We start from the raw sequence: 18,740 nt of genomic DNA, 5'->3' as shown, positions 1-18,740 counted from the left end.
CAAATTAACTCGTTCCCACCCTCTGAAAAAACATAAAAAAACAGGATATTGGAATGGAAAAACATTTATTTGTTCAAATTCGCCATCAGTTAACAAATAACTAGTGGTTATGATGTTTAATACTACTAAAATGATTTCACGGATGGGAGAGAGCGGGACAGAGACAGAGAGAGACTTTTTGCACGGCAACACGCTCGTGACATAACATAAACAAATTTAAATGAACTTGGATTACGATACAGACACTCAAAAATAAATTTAATCTAACCTTACACTAAACTTAATTCTAATTTTGTTTTAAATGTTTTTACCTTTCTTCTCTTTGCCCCGCCTCCACCCTGACTTTCAGCCGGAGTTTTTAAAAGGAACCTATCGAGGGTTGCTTGCTTTTGTCTTCCCTTCAAAATATTCCGAAGATGACGCTCACAAATGTCCTCACAATAGGATAACGAACGACCACTTTCCAATTTGTCCGGGTGCCTCTTGTCCATAAAATCAGAAAACTCTTGTCACTTCGGTAGCGAGGCGGTCCCCCTTCTACCTCCTCCTCGCTACTGAGCTTCTGCAACGCTCCGCCCATTGGTTGAAGGTACCTTTACACAAGGGAGTTGCGGCGAAAAAGACAGTGCCCATGCTGTTTTCATAAGCAGGCTCTCGCGTCAGCCACCTGGCTGTATGCTCGTACATCAAAATTTGTCTCGTATCTCAAGGTAAATATTTGCTCAGAATTTTACTCGTATCTCAAATTGCTCGTATGTCGGGGCTCTCGTATGTCAAGGTATTACTGTACAAGGACAGCTGAGATCGTGGGGATTTCTTGCGAAAGACAAAAAAAATTAACATTGTAGTCTTGTGAGGTCAGGTCCTAGGAGGTTAAACATTTATTCGGATGGTGAAATCGGGTGGTTGATGTGCCAATGTAAACTTGCTTACTTGTGAACAGCGGAGCCCAGGGTCAGTGCAAAGTTCTGACAGTGCTGGGTTTTTCCCCCAACACTTCCAGAACTTAATTTTGAAAGACAGGAGTTTAGGCTTTTTTTGATATTTGTTATTTTGCTGGAAAATATCTGAGGAGTTAGCGTATTGTGTGGCGTCTCTGCTACATACTAAGTCAGATTGGCTCTAATATTCCTTCATACGAAACAATGTATTTGCAAAGCTACCAATTTGTGCTTTCCGTTCTTTTTACTTTTTAGTGCCATCTCGGTGGAGCTGTACTACATCTTTGCTACAGTGTGGGGAAGGGAACACTACGCGCTCTACGGCATCCTACTGTGCGTTTTCGCCATCCTTCTTTCAGTGGGTGCCTGCATCTCGGTGGCCCTCACTTACTTCCTACTGTCAGGGGAGGACTACCGCTGGTGGTGGCGGAGTGTGCTGAGCACAGGATCGACTGGCCTCTTCATTTTTGTTTATTCTGTGTTCTACTACAGTAACAGGTCCTCCATGAGTGGACTTGTACAGAGTATGGAATTTTTTGGCTACTCTCTGCTCACAGCACTGGTCTTCTCACTGATGTTGGGCAGTGTGTCATTCTGGGCCTCGCTTGCTTTTATTCGCTACATCTACCGCAGTCTTAAAATGGACTAAGAACTCATCCTAAAGATGTGGAAATCTCTTATCGCACCACAGAGAAGGGCAGTCAGTCCTGTTCTTTTCATGCTCTCCTACAAGACAACAAAATGGGGATAAATTGTAGCCAGGTGTCCAAGTTTATGAGGTCATAATTTATGACAAATTGTTAGGTGGATGCATGTGAGCTACTGTACCAAGAAATTAAGCATCATAAAGGGATGATGTCACCATCCAACCAGGAACAACTTTGGATATGATTTGTTTAACACTTAACATTCATTACTGTTAACATGGACTAGGTGATTCGTAATTCTGTTCAGGACAATTTGAAAGCAATGTTATTCAGCAGTGTTGCAGCAGCGGATATTTTTATTGTATAAATGAGGAGAGCAATATTGACATAGTGGCCACCAACTGATTTGAACTTGATTTAAATACACTTAAATAAAATACAGTTTATAAATAGACAAATCGTTAATCACAGTTATTGCATTCTAAATGAATGGACCATGGTATTATTGTAGAATTGAAAATGGACACCAAATTGTTTTCGCGCAATGTGTTTATTAGGGGAAAAATGTGCACGTCATTCACCTGCATACATTTCCAAAAAACAATTAAATTAATGAATGCTGGCAAAAATAATTACGGAGTACACCAACAAACATTAAATAGTCATGCATAAAAATAAAACTTACTGGTGAAGGCAAAATACTTTTCAACAAGTATGAACATTATATTTAAAATAAAAATCAGAGGCTCTTGAAGAGGAACATGCATGCACAACAAAAAAGTCCTACTGAACCATGTAATGTGCAATCACTGTATGTGATGAATGACAAGACACTACATCTCTGTCATCAAAGTTTGTGTCTGGCTCAGAGTTGCTAGTTGAGTGGAATACACGAGTTATATTAATACCGATTTATCCCTGGGGGCACAGACAGACACACCTGCCTGGAGCCTAGTGGTCATTACAGTTTGAAGACCATGTGGAAAAAGGAGTTGATGCTCATAGAGGCAAGGTTCTGTAATGCTTTCTTAATTGCCACATCCATTATAGGATGCTTGAACAGCTTCTTGCATGGTTGTCTTTGGGTCACTGCTTGGTATTGAAAAGAGTAGTCATAAGAATATATTAACATTTTCTCTGATCGTGCTGGATAAAGCTGTTAAGGGCTAGGCTTGGGTGATATGACAAAAATATATATATCCGTCGATATCGATAATTAAAATGATAACTCTCACATCTTTTTTCTCTCAAATTTTAAACTTCAAACTATTGTGAATAACTACATTCTCATTCAATTAGGAAACTGCTACCTTACTTTAAAATAAAACATAATCTAAGATTTTTGTTCTGTTGTGCAATAAAGAAAAGACAACTCCCTCATTACACTATAAAAAGTACAAATAATAAAACTTGTAGAAATTTTGACAAGCTTTATTTTTAGAAATTTGCCTTCAAACCAAAAGTTTCTGCAATATGAAATAAAAAAAAATAATCAACTGAAGACATCACCATTGGCTAACACACTAGATGGCTAGTTTACAAAAAGAAATGATATAAATTTACCTCTTTTAGGTTTTTGCAACATTTTCAGAACATTTGCATGAAATGGGGAAATTCCTTGATATCAAGTAAGACAAGAATTACAGGATGTCCTCAAACGAGGAGAGTGGGTTAAGGAAATGTTTAACAAGGCTGCTGTTTGTTATTTAAGAGGCATTAAAAAAAAGGAAAACGATAGGGACACTTCACTTGAATCTTTTAGTGGGTCGGCTCGGTGTTGTCCCGCATCTCATAAGCGCTCATTTTGGCCGTGCTGTAGTCCTTTCGCTTTCATGCTCTGTTAACCACTCTCTTGCTAACCATGCTAAAAAATATCGGTTTGTTCCTTGCAGTTTTCATCTACTGAACCTTGGTCTGGAACTACAGTTCACGTCACATCAGTGCCCCCGTTTATTGTGTTCGGGTGGTGTTATTGAAGTTACAATCTATCAAATTTTATCAGAAGTATATTATTGTTGACAACAATTATTTGACGATAATTATCATTTTATCGCCCAGGTCTTTTTTATTGATCAGGAAGCATGATTTATGTAGGCAGATGTACCTAACTCTGCGGCCCAATGTTTCTAAAATATACCCAATTCTTAACTCATTTACAGTGAATGATCACTACACCGACATAAATTGAACAAGCATTCATCAAATTTGATGGCAACAAATAAGTCAAGTCCAGAGCTGGGTAGTAGTGCATCACATTAACTCAAGTGAGGAAAAGCACTTCTCGGAGGAATCTTGCCACGCCATACATTTTACTTGATTGGATTTGTGAAGAAGCGTTGTATGAGATTTCGTTCCTTTGTACCACAGAGTAGAGTCGTTACATAATTGTCTATATTCTACATATTATTGAATTGAAACCTTTGTCATTGTCCATAAATACATATACATTGTATATTGTACTTTGTACAACGAGATGCATTCCAGGTTCAGCTCAACTGGACAGGTATGACATACTACATACATTTACAATTCAACCAGGCTGCCTGCCAATTCGCCTTTGATCTAGAATCAGTGTGAAATTGAAACAATGGGTTAGGAAGGGTGAAAAAGTGGCCTTTCACTACCTTTTAAGGAATAGGAATGACAGATATCAAAAATAAAAACATTAAAATCAGTACACTCGACAGCACAAGTAGGGATAATGACACCATATAAGGAATGGACAGGGTGCGACGAGGGGATCTGTCTTGAGAGATTAGAGTAGAATGGTTACAAATAAATGTCCAGGACTAGCATAAAGACACTAAGATAATAGAACAATGACTGCCTCTCACATGCGACGGGTGGAATGGAGTCGTAACGGTCCGGGTCGTGAAAACATTAAAACAAAAGGTGTAAAGTACAAAGTAAAGTATAAAAGAAAGTACTAAGAAATATTAATATGTAATTTTAAAAAAAAGATAGAAAAGCTGTTAAAATACAGAAACGAATAAGAGCAGATGGAGCTACTTCCACTTGAGCAGCGCCATCTTGAAAAAAAAGATCACTGTTGCAGTAGAAAGAACAGATAGAGACACAGGAAAATACATTGTAGTGCTAAATAAAACTGGAACCATACACAGGAAGTCTTCCACCTTCTGCAGACTGACATTGAAAATATGCAGAATCACTCTCCCAAGCTTATCCACACAGTCCCTCAGTAGTCTGGAGCTGAAGAATCACAGTAACAGAGTACAACACTCCCAATACTCCCATTGCGGCCTGGTAAGCGCCGGTAGCTCTTCCATCTTAATGGGGAAAGATCTCACGTTCTCCATAATAATAGATGGAATGCTTGGTCTGAAGTGTCGCTTCCCGGCACTTTTGTGCAGCTCCAGAATTCTAGCAGCATAGAGGTGTTGCTCTTTCTGTTGCGTATTCTTCACAGCTGATCCCGTGTGCATGACAGCGGACGCATGGCTGAATGGTTCCAAAAAAGAACTAGCAGAACGAAACTAAGCTAATAGGACAAAGGAAGTTGTAAAAAGTATAAAGTACAAAAGAAAGTATTAAGAAATATTAAAATGTAAAAAAAAAAAAAAACATAGAAAGGCTGTAAAACACAAAACAAGAGTGGACGGAGCTACTGCCACCGGCTGCCGCTTGAGCAGCGCCATCTTTATTTTGATCTATTAGATTTTATTTTATTGAGCAGTGGCTCTACTAGTTTTATAAATGAGATGTCACAACAATGATCACATGACTCCATTACACCAATCAGGCAATAAAGACACATCACCACACAGAAGTTTACAGCCAATGTCCTAAGATCATTATCTATCTCACATTCAGCGTTGCAGTTAGTGCTACTTGAAAGTGTGGATTTCAAACTCCCTCTTAGTCTCTTGAATGAGAGATGTCTCATTCAAGATTTTTGGCACATTTTTGGCCTAATATGGTCATGTAATATGATGTGCAGCACAGTAAATGGTTATGATGTGCTGAGGGGGAAAAAAAAAGCTTTGTTCAACAAAAATCATATGTGCTACTCATTACTTGAGTATTCTTTTCACCAAATACTTCTTTACTTATACCGGAGTAATATTATTCTGAATTAACGCAACTCTCACTTGAGTAAAACCACCTCTGGTCATTGACATTAAATGATTACAACAAAGAAGAAATCTATAGCAATTACAGCGTTCGATGACACCAAATCAGTCAAGTGTCAGTGTTTTAATTCAAACATTTACCAAAGAAAGTGTGACAATTCAACTGCGGACTCTACTCAGAACCTAATGTGTCATTCTTGACTCCCTGAGGTATCAATTGCCATAGACCCTGTCCTCCAGGGCCTTCAACTCAGCTTCCACCTTAGCAGGCAGGTCAGCCCCCACCTGCTGGCTGAAGTACGCTCTTAGCTCCTTGGTCTCGTTCTGCCAGAAGTGCTTTGGAACGTCAAACAGGGCATCCATGTCCACATTGCCGCTTAGGCCCCGAGTGTTGATGGCACCGTCCTCCGGCAGCCAACCAACAATGCTCTTCTTGGCAGCCTCATCATCACGCTCTCGGCTGCAACGCTTAAAGATCCACTCCAGTACGCGGGCATTTTCGCCAAAACCTGGCCAAAGGAAAGCACCGCTGCTGGGGTCCTTCCGAAACCAGTTGACATGGAAGATTTTGGGCAGATGAGTTGGAGCCTTTCGTGTCTCCATGCTCAGCCAGTGAGTGAGGTAGTTGCCAAAGTTGTAACCGAAGAATGGCCGCATTGCAAAAGGGTCGTGCATGATCACTTTTCCTAAAAAGATCAAATAACTTGTAAAGGTCACTTAAGGAATGTAAGAATTGCACTTTTGGTATTCAATAAAGGGTCCTTATATTTCAATATCCATTAAAGGAACATGTTTTTAGAAATACTTTTAACACAGTTCTCAATAATTAAATGTCCTTTAAAATGGTGGGCATGTCAAATAATAAAAATGGCTGCACCCATGTAATTTTACATGTAGAAAATAAGTTCATTACTCAAATCTGGCACTGTTTTTAGCATTTCATTGTTATTTCACCCAAGACATTCATTCATTTTAAGAACCGCTTTATCCTCAGGACCATGGGGGGGGCTTTAGCCAATCCCAGCTGGGCACAAGGCGGGGGACACTTGAAACGGTAGCCAGCCGATCACAGGGCACGAGGAGACAGAAAACCACTCATGCTTACACTCATACCTAGGGGCAATTTAGTGTCCAACCATCCTACCATGCATGTCTTTGGAATGTGGAAGGGTTAGGGTTAGCTGGAGGAAACCCACACAGGCCCGGGGAAACACGCAAACTCCACATAAGTGGACCGAGCTGGATTTGAACCCAAGATCCCAGAACTGTGAGGCCGACGTGATAACCACTCCCCCACCAGGCTCCCGCATTGCTTATTTTATGCCTTTTAAGTCCTCCCTGTCTTTCCACTGTGAGGTCACATGTCAACAAAAGGTTAACATTTGTGCTCCTACATAGATCAAATGTATTTTGCTACATCAGTTCATTGTTGTGCCGCCCCAATCTAGTACATGTTTCCAGAATCACAGACAGCAAGAGAATGGAAAGTGTAAGGATGGCAGGCTCCTTCTGGTTGTGACATCTTCGGTTTGGAGGGTTTTTTGGTGGGTGTGGGCAAGGCAGTTAAGAAAGGAACCCTAGGATTTATGTTCATTATCATGTCACTTTTTGCAAGGGTTTGTGTCCAAAATATGGTCTGCTATATTTAAAATTCGCTTGCTGCAGGATTTCAAAACACCTTTAAGCCAAGATTTTCCCATTTTAAAAGTCAATATTTAGCTCGTTTAGTTTTGATTCTGTGTTTAAAATTAATGTCCCCCCCTCCCAATCAGTCAATAACGAGATCAGTTCTTTGTCTTTCTCAAGGTTGCAAGAGCTCTGTAAACTATGTAATTTAAGGTTGTTACAACAAGATAATTACAATATATAATGTAATTACTCCAGCACCCCCCGCGACCCTATTGAGGATAAAGCGGTTCAGAAAATGAATTGAATGAATGAATATAATTACAAGATACATACAAGAAAATTAACGATTTCCTCTACAAGTGCAAAGCAAAAAAAAAAAATACAAATCTCAAATCAGCCATTGAAATATCAGAAATAAGACAAGGATATGCATTGTTAATACCTTCAATCAATGACAACTGAAAATAGGAAAATTTGACAACAGGCATCAGATTTGCACAATTTTTTCATTTGTGATAATGATCTCTTTTCACCTTCTCAAATGTAACTAATTGTAAATGTAATTGATTAAAAATTACTAACATCTTAATCATGAGTTGTTAAAAAAATAATAGTAATAGAGATGTGTAAAGTTTGCCATTGACCTGTCTCAGTAAATTGCGTTTTGTTTTTCTCTGATGTGTACTGCATTCTGCATCTCAGGTTTCCACAATAAGCATAAATTAATTTTAAAGAGGACTTGGCACTTCACAAATTTATTTTGTAAATTATATTCTAATTTGTTCGTCAATGTGTGGGTAATGCAAAAAAATGTACTTGAACTGAAATAGAAAGCTTTAATATCTTATTTTTACAATTTACTTCTAATATTAGTTCAATATTTTAATATTACGCCCCAAAAAGCTTACTTATTTTCTAACATTACAATATATATGTATGTATATATATATATATATATATATATATATATATATATATATATATATATATATATATATATATATATATATATATATATATATATATATATATATATATATATATATATATATATATATATATATATATATATATATATATATATATATATATATATATATATATATATATATATATATATATATATATATATATATATATATATATATATATATATATATATATATCGCAAACACCCCAAAAAAATCGCATTGTAATTTTTTTCCTATATCACTTGGCTATAGTAGCAATAAACAAGATAGCGGTCAGAATCCTATGATCACAGCGGTCTGTTGGATCACATGGTGTCTTTGAATTATCTAGTTGGAATTTAATGAGCCTTGTTATAGTAGAGTATAATAATTAAATGTGTTTTAAAAAACGATTCGGCGATAAATTGCAATATTACATTGCACGATTCTGCACTTCCACCACGTTGACTAGTCGGCAGGAGTTAGCCGCCATGACCTGACATCTAGTAATCGTGCTTAGTCGTTTAGGGGTGATGCGATGTTTTCCAGCTCATCTTATATCAAATCCCATATTAAGTGGTCTACATCCTTCAAGATGCAGTTTTTTTCCTCTACTGAATCCTGCATTTAAGCAGATTTGTACTAAAGCTGGTTTGCAACAAAGCAGGTCTGCACTAAAAATTGAGACAATTATACAATGAATATTTTTCCAAACATAAAACATTTACTGTTGTGATGAATGAGGTTTCCTAAATAAATGGATATAAATTTTAGGCAGTTACTCATCACTTAATTCTTCATTCATTCATCTTCTGCACCTCACATACTTGCAAGGATAGGGTTTTGCTGGAAACTATCCCAGCTGACTTCTGCGAAAGGCAGGCTACACACTAGACTTGTTGCCAGTCATCCGTACTACACACAGAGACAAATGAGCATTCGCACTCATAATCCTACCAGCGGGAATCGAGCCTGCGCATGCTCGCACCGAAATCAGGAGAGTGAACCACTTCACCAGCATGCGGCTCACTGAATTTTTCTTTTAATCAAATACTTTTTACCTGTACTTTAGAACTACTTTTGGAAGGCTACTTTAACTTGAGTAATATCATTTTGAAGTAACACTCCTCTTGCTTGAGTGAAATTTTTGATACTGTGTTTATTTTACCTTGATGCTCAGCAGCTGCTGTGGCTTCTGACCTCATCGAAGCCCCAACAAACACACCGTGTTGCCAGTTGAAAGATTCATAGACCAGAGGAACTCCTGAGGATGATAAAATTTGACAAATGTTACAAATTCTGAACAAACACTCAACAACAGGATAGAGTCATCTGAAACTAGTGAATGGCTGATTATTGTTGTACTAGAAAAAACTGAAAATTACATACAGATAAATGTCAATCAAACAGGCAATGCAACACAATTTTTATTTAACACTATTATAGTCAAAGGATATGTCTGGTTGTGTGATTCCTTCAGTAGTTAGAGTAGTAGTCCTTTTTATGGGCATGCATCTTTCTGTATGATGAAGCACATTTTAAACTCTGACTGACCACTAAACTTTACACATCTATGGACTGCATGAACGTCTTAAAAGTGAAAGGTTTTGTTTTTTTAAAGTATGCAAATATATTTTGTATTATTTTAAATTAAGGGACGATAGGGTCTGAATTGCTATGACAATCAGAGGGTGGCATTTTGCAAGGTCATTGTTCGTAGGGGCATGAAGTATGCTGTATGCTTAAATCAGTTGATTTAGTTATTACTCAGCTTTTAAGCTCTTGTATCAGTCATGTAAGCCATTTCTTCAGTAAATTTATCATTTAATCAACAATGGTATCAGAAGATGTACAGTAATACCTCGATTATCGCGGCTTCACTACATTGCAGTGTTTTTCCAAGGGGAATTTTTTTTAATTACATTTTTTTTGATAATTAATTTTTTATTTTTTTTGTAAGTTCATAAAAATTTGAAAATCCATGCTGAAACTCGCAAGCGGAAACCACTCCCCTGTCCTCTGCTTGCTACTAGAACTCAGCAATAAAGTAAATTTTCTTATTTTTATTTATTTATTTATTTTATTTTATTTTTTTAAATAGGGGTGACCCTACTTTGCGGTTTTTCGTTTATCGCTGCCATGTCTGGCCTACATTAACCGCGATAATGGAGGGATTACTGTATTGTCTTAGGAAAATTATTTTTCTTAGTTGTTGCCTTTTTGCGTATTCCCTAGGACACAGGTGTTCAAATGTGTTCTTGTTAGAGTTATTAGTCTTACATTATTATATATTTGCTCGAAATGAAGAACGCTTTTCTTTACTTAGCTTATATTAACATTAGAAAAGTTATTATAGTCTACATTTGCTTGCAACGAAGTAAATGCTTTGCTCCTTAGTTAGACCAAACAACAGGAAGGTCGAATCCTCTTGGACTGCTGGAATGTGGAGAAGATCCTTCGGCTCTACATGACCTTCATTTGGTTTGAGAGCCAAGACGTCTATTGTAACTAGGGTCCTTGACTATTGACGTCTCACTCCTGTTTCCCACCCCTCCCTTGAGAGCTGAGACGTCCATTGTAACTAGGGTCCTTGAAGCTAATAAACAAGGAAAAGATGCGTGTGACGCCAGAACGAACCTGGACCTGTAAGGTTCGATTCTCTTTGCAAGAAAGCCCAGAAGATTGTCTTGACTCTTTATTTGTGCGTGCATTTGGGAATGCCTTTTGGTGATCCGATCAGTTCTCAAGGGCCACAGTATCGGTTCAGCTTTTTAAAAAAAAAAATTTAGGCTATCCGAGTAAAGTAGGTGAATTTGGAGCAGACAGTCATGGCAGTTGTCAGTAGAAATGAAGATATTAAAATCATAATTGCATACCTGTCAACCTAAGACCACATGAATCTGTATGACTGGCTACAAAAATCCTTATAATGGACTTCTGTATCCTTATGTGAATCAGCACCAGCAAGAAAGAACATTTAAATACACTTGTGTCACACAAAATATACTTTTACATCAATAATGTAATCACAAAATAATAGAATGTGCATAATAATGTTTGAAAAAATATATATACATTATTAGCATTGTACTCTGAAACGGCCTTCATCTGGTTAAGAAAAGCAACATCCCTCCATGTTCATTTTGCATTGCAGCAAGGCAGTAATAGTCTCACCTGATGCTACAACTTTTATATCCCAATCACAAACCTTACAATGAGCATACTAACTATCCTTTTCTGGTTGTATCACACCATTGAATTGGGTAATCCACTCTTGCAGAAAATTTCTGTAGTATTTAGACGGTTTTGCTCTCTTTTTGGGAGGTTCCCTGCTTCTATATTACAACCTGTTCACTAAAATGTTGCAATATATACTTGGACAGTCCAAGTATATCGCAACATCCAGTCCTGGACCGGAAGTGGGGGATTTATCAAACTAAAGGAAGCTCTTATATCGCATCATTGCCATGATTCCACATACCGAAGCGAGTTTGTGGGAAAGCAAAGCGAAGTTAGGTAAACCTGGCAAAATACGGCAACAGTGATGAAAAATAAAATCATTGGCAAAAAAAATTGTGAATCCATATGACTTTAGTACTACGGCCGCAGTGTTTATTTTTTGTCACAAATCCGTATGATTGACTGACTAGAATTCCTCAAGAGGTGCCCTTTGTACCACCGGCTGTTGTGATATTTGTAGGAATAACTTAGTGCTTCTCAGATAGTGGGGGGCAAATAGATGCATCTTCTACTATAAAATAGAATAAAATGCAACATTGAAATGATAACGTAGCTTGATTCTCCTTTGCATAGCACGAATCCGGCATCCCAGAGGGGAAGGAAAGGGATGTTGTGGACACCCACATTTTTATCTTGGTTACAGTACCATTTTTGGCCACCAATCTTACTTATTGCTTAGAAATCACAGAATTATTAACATTACAGGCCGAGGAATTATGACAAATTTATCACACAACGGTTTTAGGGGGGGCTGTTCCTCGGCTTTCGTTATGATGGTAATGGGTTGAACCATAAATTACACGTCACACACAATTGTTCTGCATTTGGGGCGATGAGAATATCAACAAAACACAGCACCCACCTTGCGGCCTGCGACCACCGAAGATGATGGCATCAATAGGAACACCCCCTTCGCTCTCCCACTGAGGGTCAATGATAGGGCACTGAGCTGCTGGCGCACAGAAGCGGGAATTGGGGTGGGCGCAATTTGTGCCACTTCCTGTTTACATCAAGAAGGGAAAAAAAAACGGTTGCCTCTCATCATCATCATCATCTAAACTTCAATTTAATCTAGAGGAGAGTTTATAGAAAAACAGAATTGCTCATAAATGCATAGTGTTACTGGCATGTCACCAGAGTCTAGAAATGCAATTTCTAGGGAAATCGCTTGGGGATGCTTTGTCATTGGGTCACTTCCTGTAGATTTTTTTGTGTCTTCTGTTTCATTTCGGAACAATTTAGAGTCATTTCGTTGTAAACTCATTGGCTGCCATTGGCCATGAACGTTAATTTGCACTCTCTCAGTCAAAATGGATTGGACATCTAGTGCCATCAATGGCACTAAAAGATGAGCAGCCCCAGCCAGTCCTTCCTATGAAAATGAATTAGACATCTATTGTCGTCCATGGTTGGCAATAAGTTAATTTTTGGTCACTTCTGTATTGATTTAAGGTAATTACAGGACACTTGCTGTTAGACCTGGCCGATAAAACGGTAATGGAAATTATGTTTTGACTAGTTCAGACAATGGTGTTTTTAGGTCGTTTTGTTACCTGATATGTTTTGGCGTGTTACTTCCGTGTCACTGGTGTAAATGTGGTCCTATTTATTTACGAAAACACACGGTAAACTTCTGTGCTTGGTGTGTTTGGAGCAAGTTTAAGTATGTAAGGAATATAATATTCGGCGCCTCTACGAGACTCACCAGATACTGTTTTTGTTAAAAGAATACAGCTCTGTGAATATGAATACGTACTATGGTGATTTAAAAAAATGTGCAATGTAATGTTAGTCTTTCTTTATAAGTCTCATTTAATCATAAACTTCACTACTGTAATTTTCAACACCAGTTCCTTGTTAAAGTTTGTGCAATTTTGTAAAATGTTTTGTTAGTGTTGTTCAATAAATTTTAAGTTAAATTTCAAATTTCACAATGTTCCTGTGCTGCTTTACACCAAAACAAAGGAAAGACATGATATTATGGTTATTTAGAGCTAAGCATGCTATAATTTTAATGGTCCGGCCCACGACGTCTACCTAGGGGTCGTATGTGGCACGCGATGTGAAATGAGTTTGACATTCATATTTTTAAAAGAATTTAAAAGTAAAAGTACATCTCTGAATTATTTTGACAACATTGTTATGCTATTGCTAATCAATGAGAGTATGCATGCAGGAGAGTCTAATGAAAAAAAGAATTACGATTAAAGCGGCGCTAGAGGTAGTGTCAGCACCCCAGTGCTTACATGACACCCTTATTGGTGCATTCGGGACTCAGCTCTCTCACCAGCGGTTCCCATATTTTAGCTCACAGGTTAGCGCAGAGCTTTATGCACAAATCAAGAGCCACAATGGCTCTCGAGCCATAGGTTTCCTACCTACCCATGCACTAAAAGATCCAAGTGAAGTCTCCTTTCGTGTGTGCTTTATGTGCACTTATGAACGAATATGAGGCAAACTGAATGAAGTAATTTACTTATTCACAATAATTTTAAGCTTCCATTTTGAAAGAAAAAAGATGTGATGTTATCGTGATAATTATGATAAGTTGAGGTTTTTTTTATAATAGTGATTTTTTTTTTGTTATAACACCCAGATCTACTTGCTGTTCGTTTCAGGTCATTTCCTGTTGATAATAGGGCATGTTTGGGTCACTTCATTTAGACTTTGGAGTTTTTTCATGTCACTTATTAATGGTTAATTTCCTGATGATTTTAGGGTATTTCTGGGTTACTGCCTGTAGATTTTGGGAGGTTATTCAGGTCACTTCCTATTGATATTGGGTCATTTTTACCCCAATTGAAATGAATAGGAACATTAAAAACAAATGTTTTTTGTCAAATTTTACGTTTTTCACAAAAACTGGAGAAAACTTTTGTGCGCAATGATTTCATGATTTTTTTTTGCGAATAAATTATGTGAATTGGATAAAAATGAAGGATGATAAATGTGTTTAAATTAGAAAATTGTAATATTATTGCCATTGTAAAGGGGTGTTTTTTATGTAAAAAACTACACTTATTTTCCTGCTACTGTAAACATGTGGGGTAAAATCGACAGCCTCTTGGCATGTATACGAGTGAATAGGACACACAAAATTGAATTTTATATGTGGGGGAACTCCCATGTTCACACATTAAAGTGAACTCTTTCATTGCATAAGTAATCATTTGCAGCATGAAGACCATTATACAAGGCTGATAGAACACCATTGCGTTATCTGGCAGTAATCTCGACCTGTGTTACCCTTGTGTTGTTGTGCATTGGTCATTTAAACATGCACATTGAACTTAAGCTAAAAGCAAACATACCCTCTTTTCATGCTATTGACGTCTGCAAGACAGACCACTAAACTGAGTTTATTTCAGAGCATACGTTCAGAAACCTTTGAAATCAGTGTGTAAGAGTCTCATTGGTGACATTGGTGTTGATGTAGGTAGTTATAATTATTAAATCTGGCTCCAGCACCCCCCACGACCCTTGTGAGGACAAAGCGGTTCAGAAAATGAATGAATGAAATACAGAAATGGTTATTAAAATAGTACATGAATATACATGTATTACAACTAAGGGAACCTCTGGGTGCATCATATGCGATGGAAGGCTCACGATAACAATTATCTCACAATATGGCGATAAAACAATTAGCAACACGCAGATTAGGAAGTAATTCTACGATATTCTACAATACAATTAAAAACAGAAAAGGGTTTTTCAGCCTCTCGCTGTGAATTAAAATAATTTGATCACTAGTAGATGCCCAATCCATTTGGCTCCCAGTTCAAATGAACATCCATTCGCTACCATCCCTCCCACTTCAAACGAATTGGGCATCAATGGTTGTCAATTGAATCTAATTAAGTAATTTTGTGGTATTTAAGTTAATTTCTTGTTGATTTTCCGTTGATTCTAAATAAACAGGAAGTACCCTGTAAATGTCCCTAAAATGAACAGGAAGTGACCTGTAAACGCCCCCCCAAAACCAAAAAGACTAGCTTTGAATGATTTTTTCACTGTAATTGAGTCAGTGAGTAACATTTTACCAGGTAGAAAATGAAAATACCATGCTTCCAGGTTTTGCCATGCCAGTCTGTCAGTGTGATGCCATCCGCAGGAGTGTCAAGACCCTCCCACCATATTCCTCCGTCACTGGTCTCGCCAACATTGGTGAACACAGTGTTTTTGGCAATGGTGCTCATGGCATGAGGGTTGGTCTTATAGGAGGTTCCCGGGGCAACACCAAAGAAGCCATTCTCAGGGTTAATGGCTCTCAGCTTTCCTACGAGATGGTAAGCCAATTGAAGCAACAGACAGCGGAGTCAAAAGTCTATTTGTTCTCACCTTGGGCGTCGAACTTCATCCAGGCTATGTCGTCTCCTACACACTCCACTTTCCAACCTGGCAGGGCTGGTTTCATCATGGCCAAGTTGGTTTTACCACAGGCACTTGGGAATGCGGCCGCCACATACCGCTTCACTCCCTGAGGGTTAGTGATGCCCAGAATCTAAGGACGGAAGATCTCTTATCAAAGTCTATTTGGCACAAAATGTTTTTTGGTATGAGGTTGATGGAATGTTCCTCAACCATCAATCACCAATATGTTGCTAAGTGATAGACTAGGAATAGCACAATGAAAGGATTATTAATGGATATTTCATAGTGCACACTATAGTTAGGTAAATGAGTGCCACATATATATATATATATTTTTTTTTCCAAGATGGGGCCGTCACGCAGCAGCCAGTGGCAGTAGCTCTATCCACTCGTATTTGTTTTTCACGTTTTACAGCCTTTATCATTTTTTAAATTACATTTTAATATTTCTTAATACATTCCTTTTTACTTTACTTTGTACGTAATACTTTTTACTTTAATGTTTTTACAACTTTCTTTGTTCTGTTAGCCTGGCTTCTTTCTGCTACTTCTTTTTTGGAACCATTCAGCCATGCCTACGCTGTCATACACGGGACTAGCTGTTACAATACGCAGCAGAAGGAGCAACACCTCAATTCGGAGCTGGACAAAAGTGCCGGGAGAAGAAGCGACGCTTCAGACCAACCATTCCATCATGGGATAAGATGGAAGAGCTGTCGGCGGTTACCAGGCTGGAAACAGAGTCGAGGGGTTCTACTCTGCTACTGTTGTCTTCAGCTCCAGACTACTGAGGAACTGTGCAGATAAGCTTGGAAGAGTGACTCTGCATATTCTCTACCTCGGTCACAGTCTGCAGAAGTTCCCCATCTTGTGGAAGACTTCCTGTGTGTGGTTCCAGTTTTATCCAACTCTACAACGTCTTTTTCTTGAGTCTGTATCCGTTTTTGCTACTGCATACAGTGTGGTACGCTGGAAGCACGGCAGCAGACAATGAAAGCCATGCAGAGAGTGATCAACACCGCCCAGAAGATCATCGGCTGCTCTCTACCCTCACTGAGTTAGGGACCCCTACCACCCTGGTCACAACCTGTTCCAGCTGCTGACGCTACAGGTCTCACAAAACACGGACAAATAGCCTGAGGGACAGTTTTATTTTCCCAGAGCCATCAGGGCTCTGAACTTGCACTAGTATGACACACAATCCCTTCTGTGCAATAACTTCGGGGTGTGCAATAAAATGTGCAATATCTTAGATTGTGCAATATTTTAGAATTACCTTGCCCGGACGTGACTTTATAAATTACTTATTTATATTTTTACTGAGAAACACGCACTTTGTGGAGTAGCACCACCAATTTCGTTATACACAGCTGTTGCATAATGACAATAAAGGCTTTTGATTTGAGATACTCGCAACGGAGTGTGAAGCAGTCAGGATGAGAATCAGGCCATCCAACCATGATCCTCAATTAGAAAAAGGTTGCATGCCTTCCCGGCTCAGAGATGAGGTCCTTTCCTAAGCGGAGGAGTATGTCGGAGTCTTGTTCACTCGTGAAGGCATAATGGAGCAGTAGATGCAGACCGAATGGGTGTGGCATCTACAGTGATGCAGGTTCTGCATCGGTCCATCGTGGTGAAAATTTTTAATTTTCCGTTGGATTTACGTCCTGCCCTCACCTATGATCATTGGCTGCTGATCATGACCGAAAAAACAAAATCCTGCATACAAGTGGCCAAAATGAGTTTCTGCCACAAGGTGTCCAGGCTGTCCTTTAGAATTAGGGTGAGCATACCTCTTTTGATGTTAAGTAACTTAGACAAATTATTATACCATGAAACAAATATTTACATATCAAAATGTTTTATAACCTGAAAATTTCATAAGCATTTGTAAGGTAGAGGTACCACTGTACTCCGGTTTCATCCCATATCCCAAAAACATGCAGGGTATACTGGTTGAAGACTCTAAATGTCCCTTAGGTATGAGTGTGAGCGTGAATGGTTGTTTGTTTCCCTGTGACCTGCGATTGGCTTGGCACTGATTCAGGGTGTCACCTGCCTGGTACCCTTAGTTGGCTGGCATATGCCCCAGCTCCCCTCACAACCCTTGTAAGGAAATGAATGAATGTTCTGTTTGCCTTTTTTTCACATTTTTTTTTTTACCGAAAATTAACTGAACCGAGCATTTCAAGAACCAAAGCAAAATTTTATTTTAGTTTACTTTTACACACCTAGTAAAAATATATGGGGGAGCTAAACATGTAAATATCTTAATATAGATCTATACCACATATTTTCACCTATTGCAGGTTCGTCTGGAGCATTTTCCCAACAAAAAATGAGGCTCATCTATGCTCACCAACATATGTTCCGCCAGCCATCCCTCATCCTTTGCAATACGTGAGGCAATACGGAGAGCGAAACACTTCTTGCCGAGGAGGGAGTTTCCTCCATAACCACTGCCATAAGACAAGATCTGCCTAGTGTCTGGCAGGTGAGAGATCAGCACCTTGTCTGGGTTGCAGGGCCATGCGTTCACCAGTGGAGCTGAAGATAAAAACATCAGAATCAGTGGAAAATGCAGCGATGCAGATCTCTAGTTCTAGATGTATGCAATAGTAATTCTGAGTGGTAATCAAAACTAAACTCTAACATTAATAGAAAAATAAACTAGATTTTTCAAAAATTACTTTAAAGGTAATAAAAATAGGTTGATAAATGCCTACCTTTCAATGGAAAAGGCCGCCCTAAAGAATGCTGACAACGGACAAATTCCACTCCCTCAGAAAGTTTATTTAGAACTGGTGTGCCCATACGGGTCATGATGCCCATACTGGCCACAACATATGGCGAGTCAGTTACCTTTGA

At 38.4% G+C, this 18,740-nt stretch overlaps 2 protein-coding genes across 7 annotated transcripts in view; one reads left to right on the top strand and one right to left on the bottom strand.

The window, feature by feature from the left end:
- The window catches only part of tm9sf1 (transmembrane 9 superfamily member 1), a 37,404-nt gene extending 35,358 nt beyond the window's left edge, over positions 1–2,046 (top strand). For all 4 annotated transcript variants that reach the window (XM_077624146.1, XM_077624150.1, XM_077624145.1 and 1 more), the window contains one exon: positions 1,197–2,046. In XM_077624146.1, the coding sequence (XP_077480272.1) occupies positions 1,197–1,590 (394 nt within the window). In that variant the 3' untranslated portion in view covers positions 1,591–2,046. The remainder of the gene's footprint in view (positions 1–1,196) is intronic.
- A 73-nt stretch (positions 2,047–2,119) lies between these two features.
- pck2 (phosphoenolpyruvate carboxykinase 2 (mitochondrial)) overlaps positions 2,120–18,740 on the bottom strand; it is a 29,372-nt gene continuing 12,751 nt past the window's right edge. For all 3 annotated transcript variants that reach the window (XM_077624143.1, XM_077624142.1, XM_077624141.1), the window contains exons 5-11: positions 18,599–18,734; positions 18,232–18,419; positions 15,840–16,002; positions 15,562–15,777; positions 12,361–12,498; positions 9,427–9,522; positions 2,120–6,365 (exon numbers count right to left, since the gene is read on the bottom strand). In XM_077624143.1, coding sequence (XP_077480269.1) covers positions 5,893–6,365; positions 9,427–9,522; positions 12,361–12,498; positions 15,562–15,777; positions 15,840–16,002; positions 18,232–18,419; positions 18,599–18,734 — 1,410 coding nt within the window. In that variant the 3' untranslated portion in view covers positions 2,120–5,892. The remainder of the gene's footprint in view (positions 6,366–9,426; positions 9,523–12,360; positions 12,499–15,561; positions 15,778–15,839; positions 16,003–18,231; positions 18,420–18,598; positions 18,735–18,740) is intronic.

The sequence above is a fragment of the Stigmatopora argus genome, chromosome 17 (genome assembly GCF_051989625.1).
Source record: "Stigmatopora argus isolate UIUO_Sarg chromosome 17, RoL_Sarg_1.0, whole genome shotgun sequence".
Taxonomy (NCBI): Eukaryota; Metazoa; Chordata; class Actinopteri; order Syngnathiformes; family Syngnathidae; genus Stigmatopora; species Stigmatopora argus.
The sequence above is the reverse complement of the archived record's forward strand: the minus strand, read 5'-3'. Positions and strand labels throughout refer to the sequence as shown.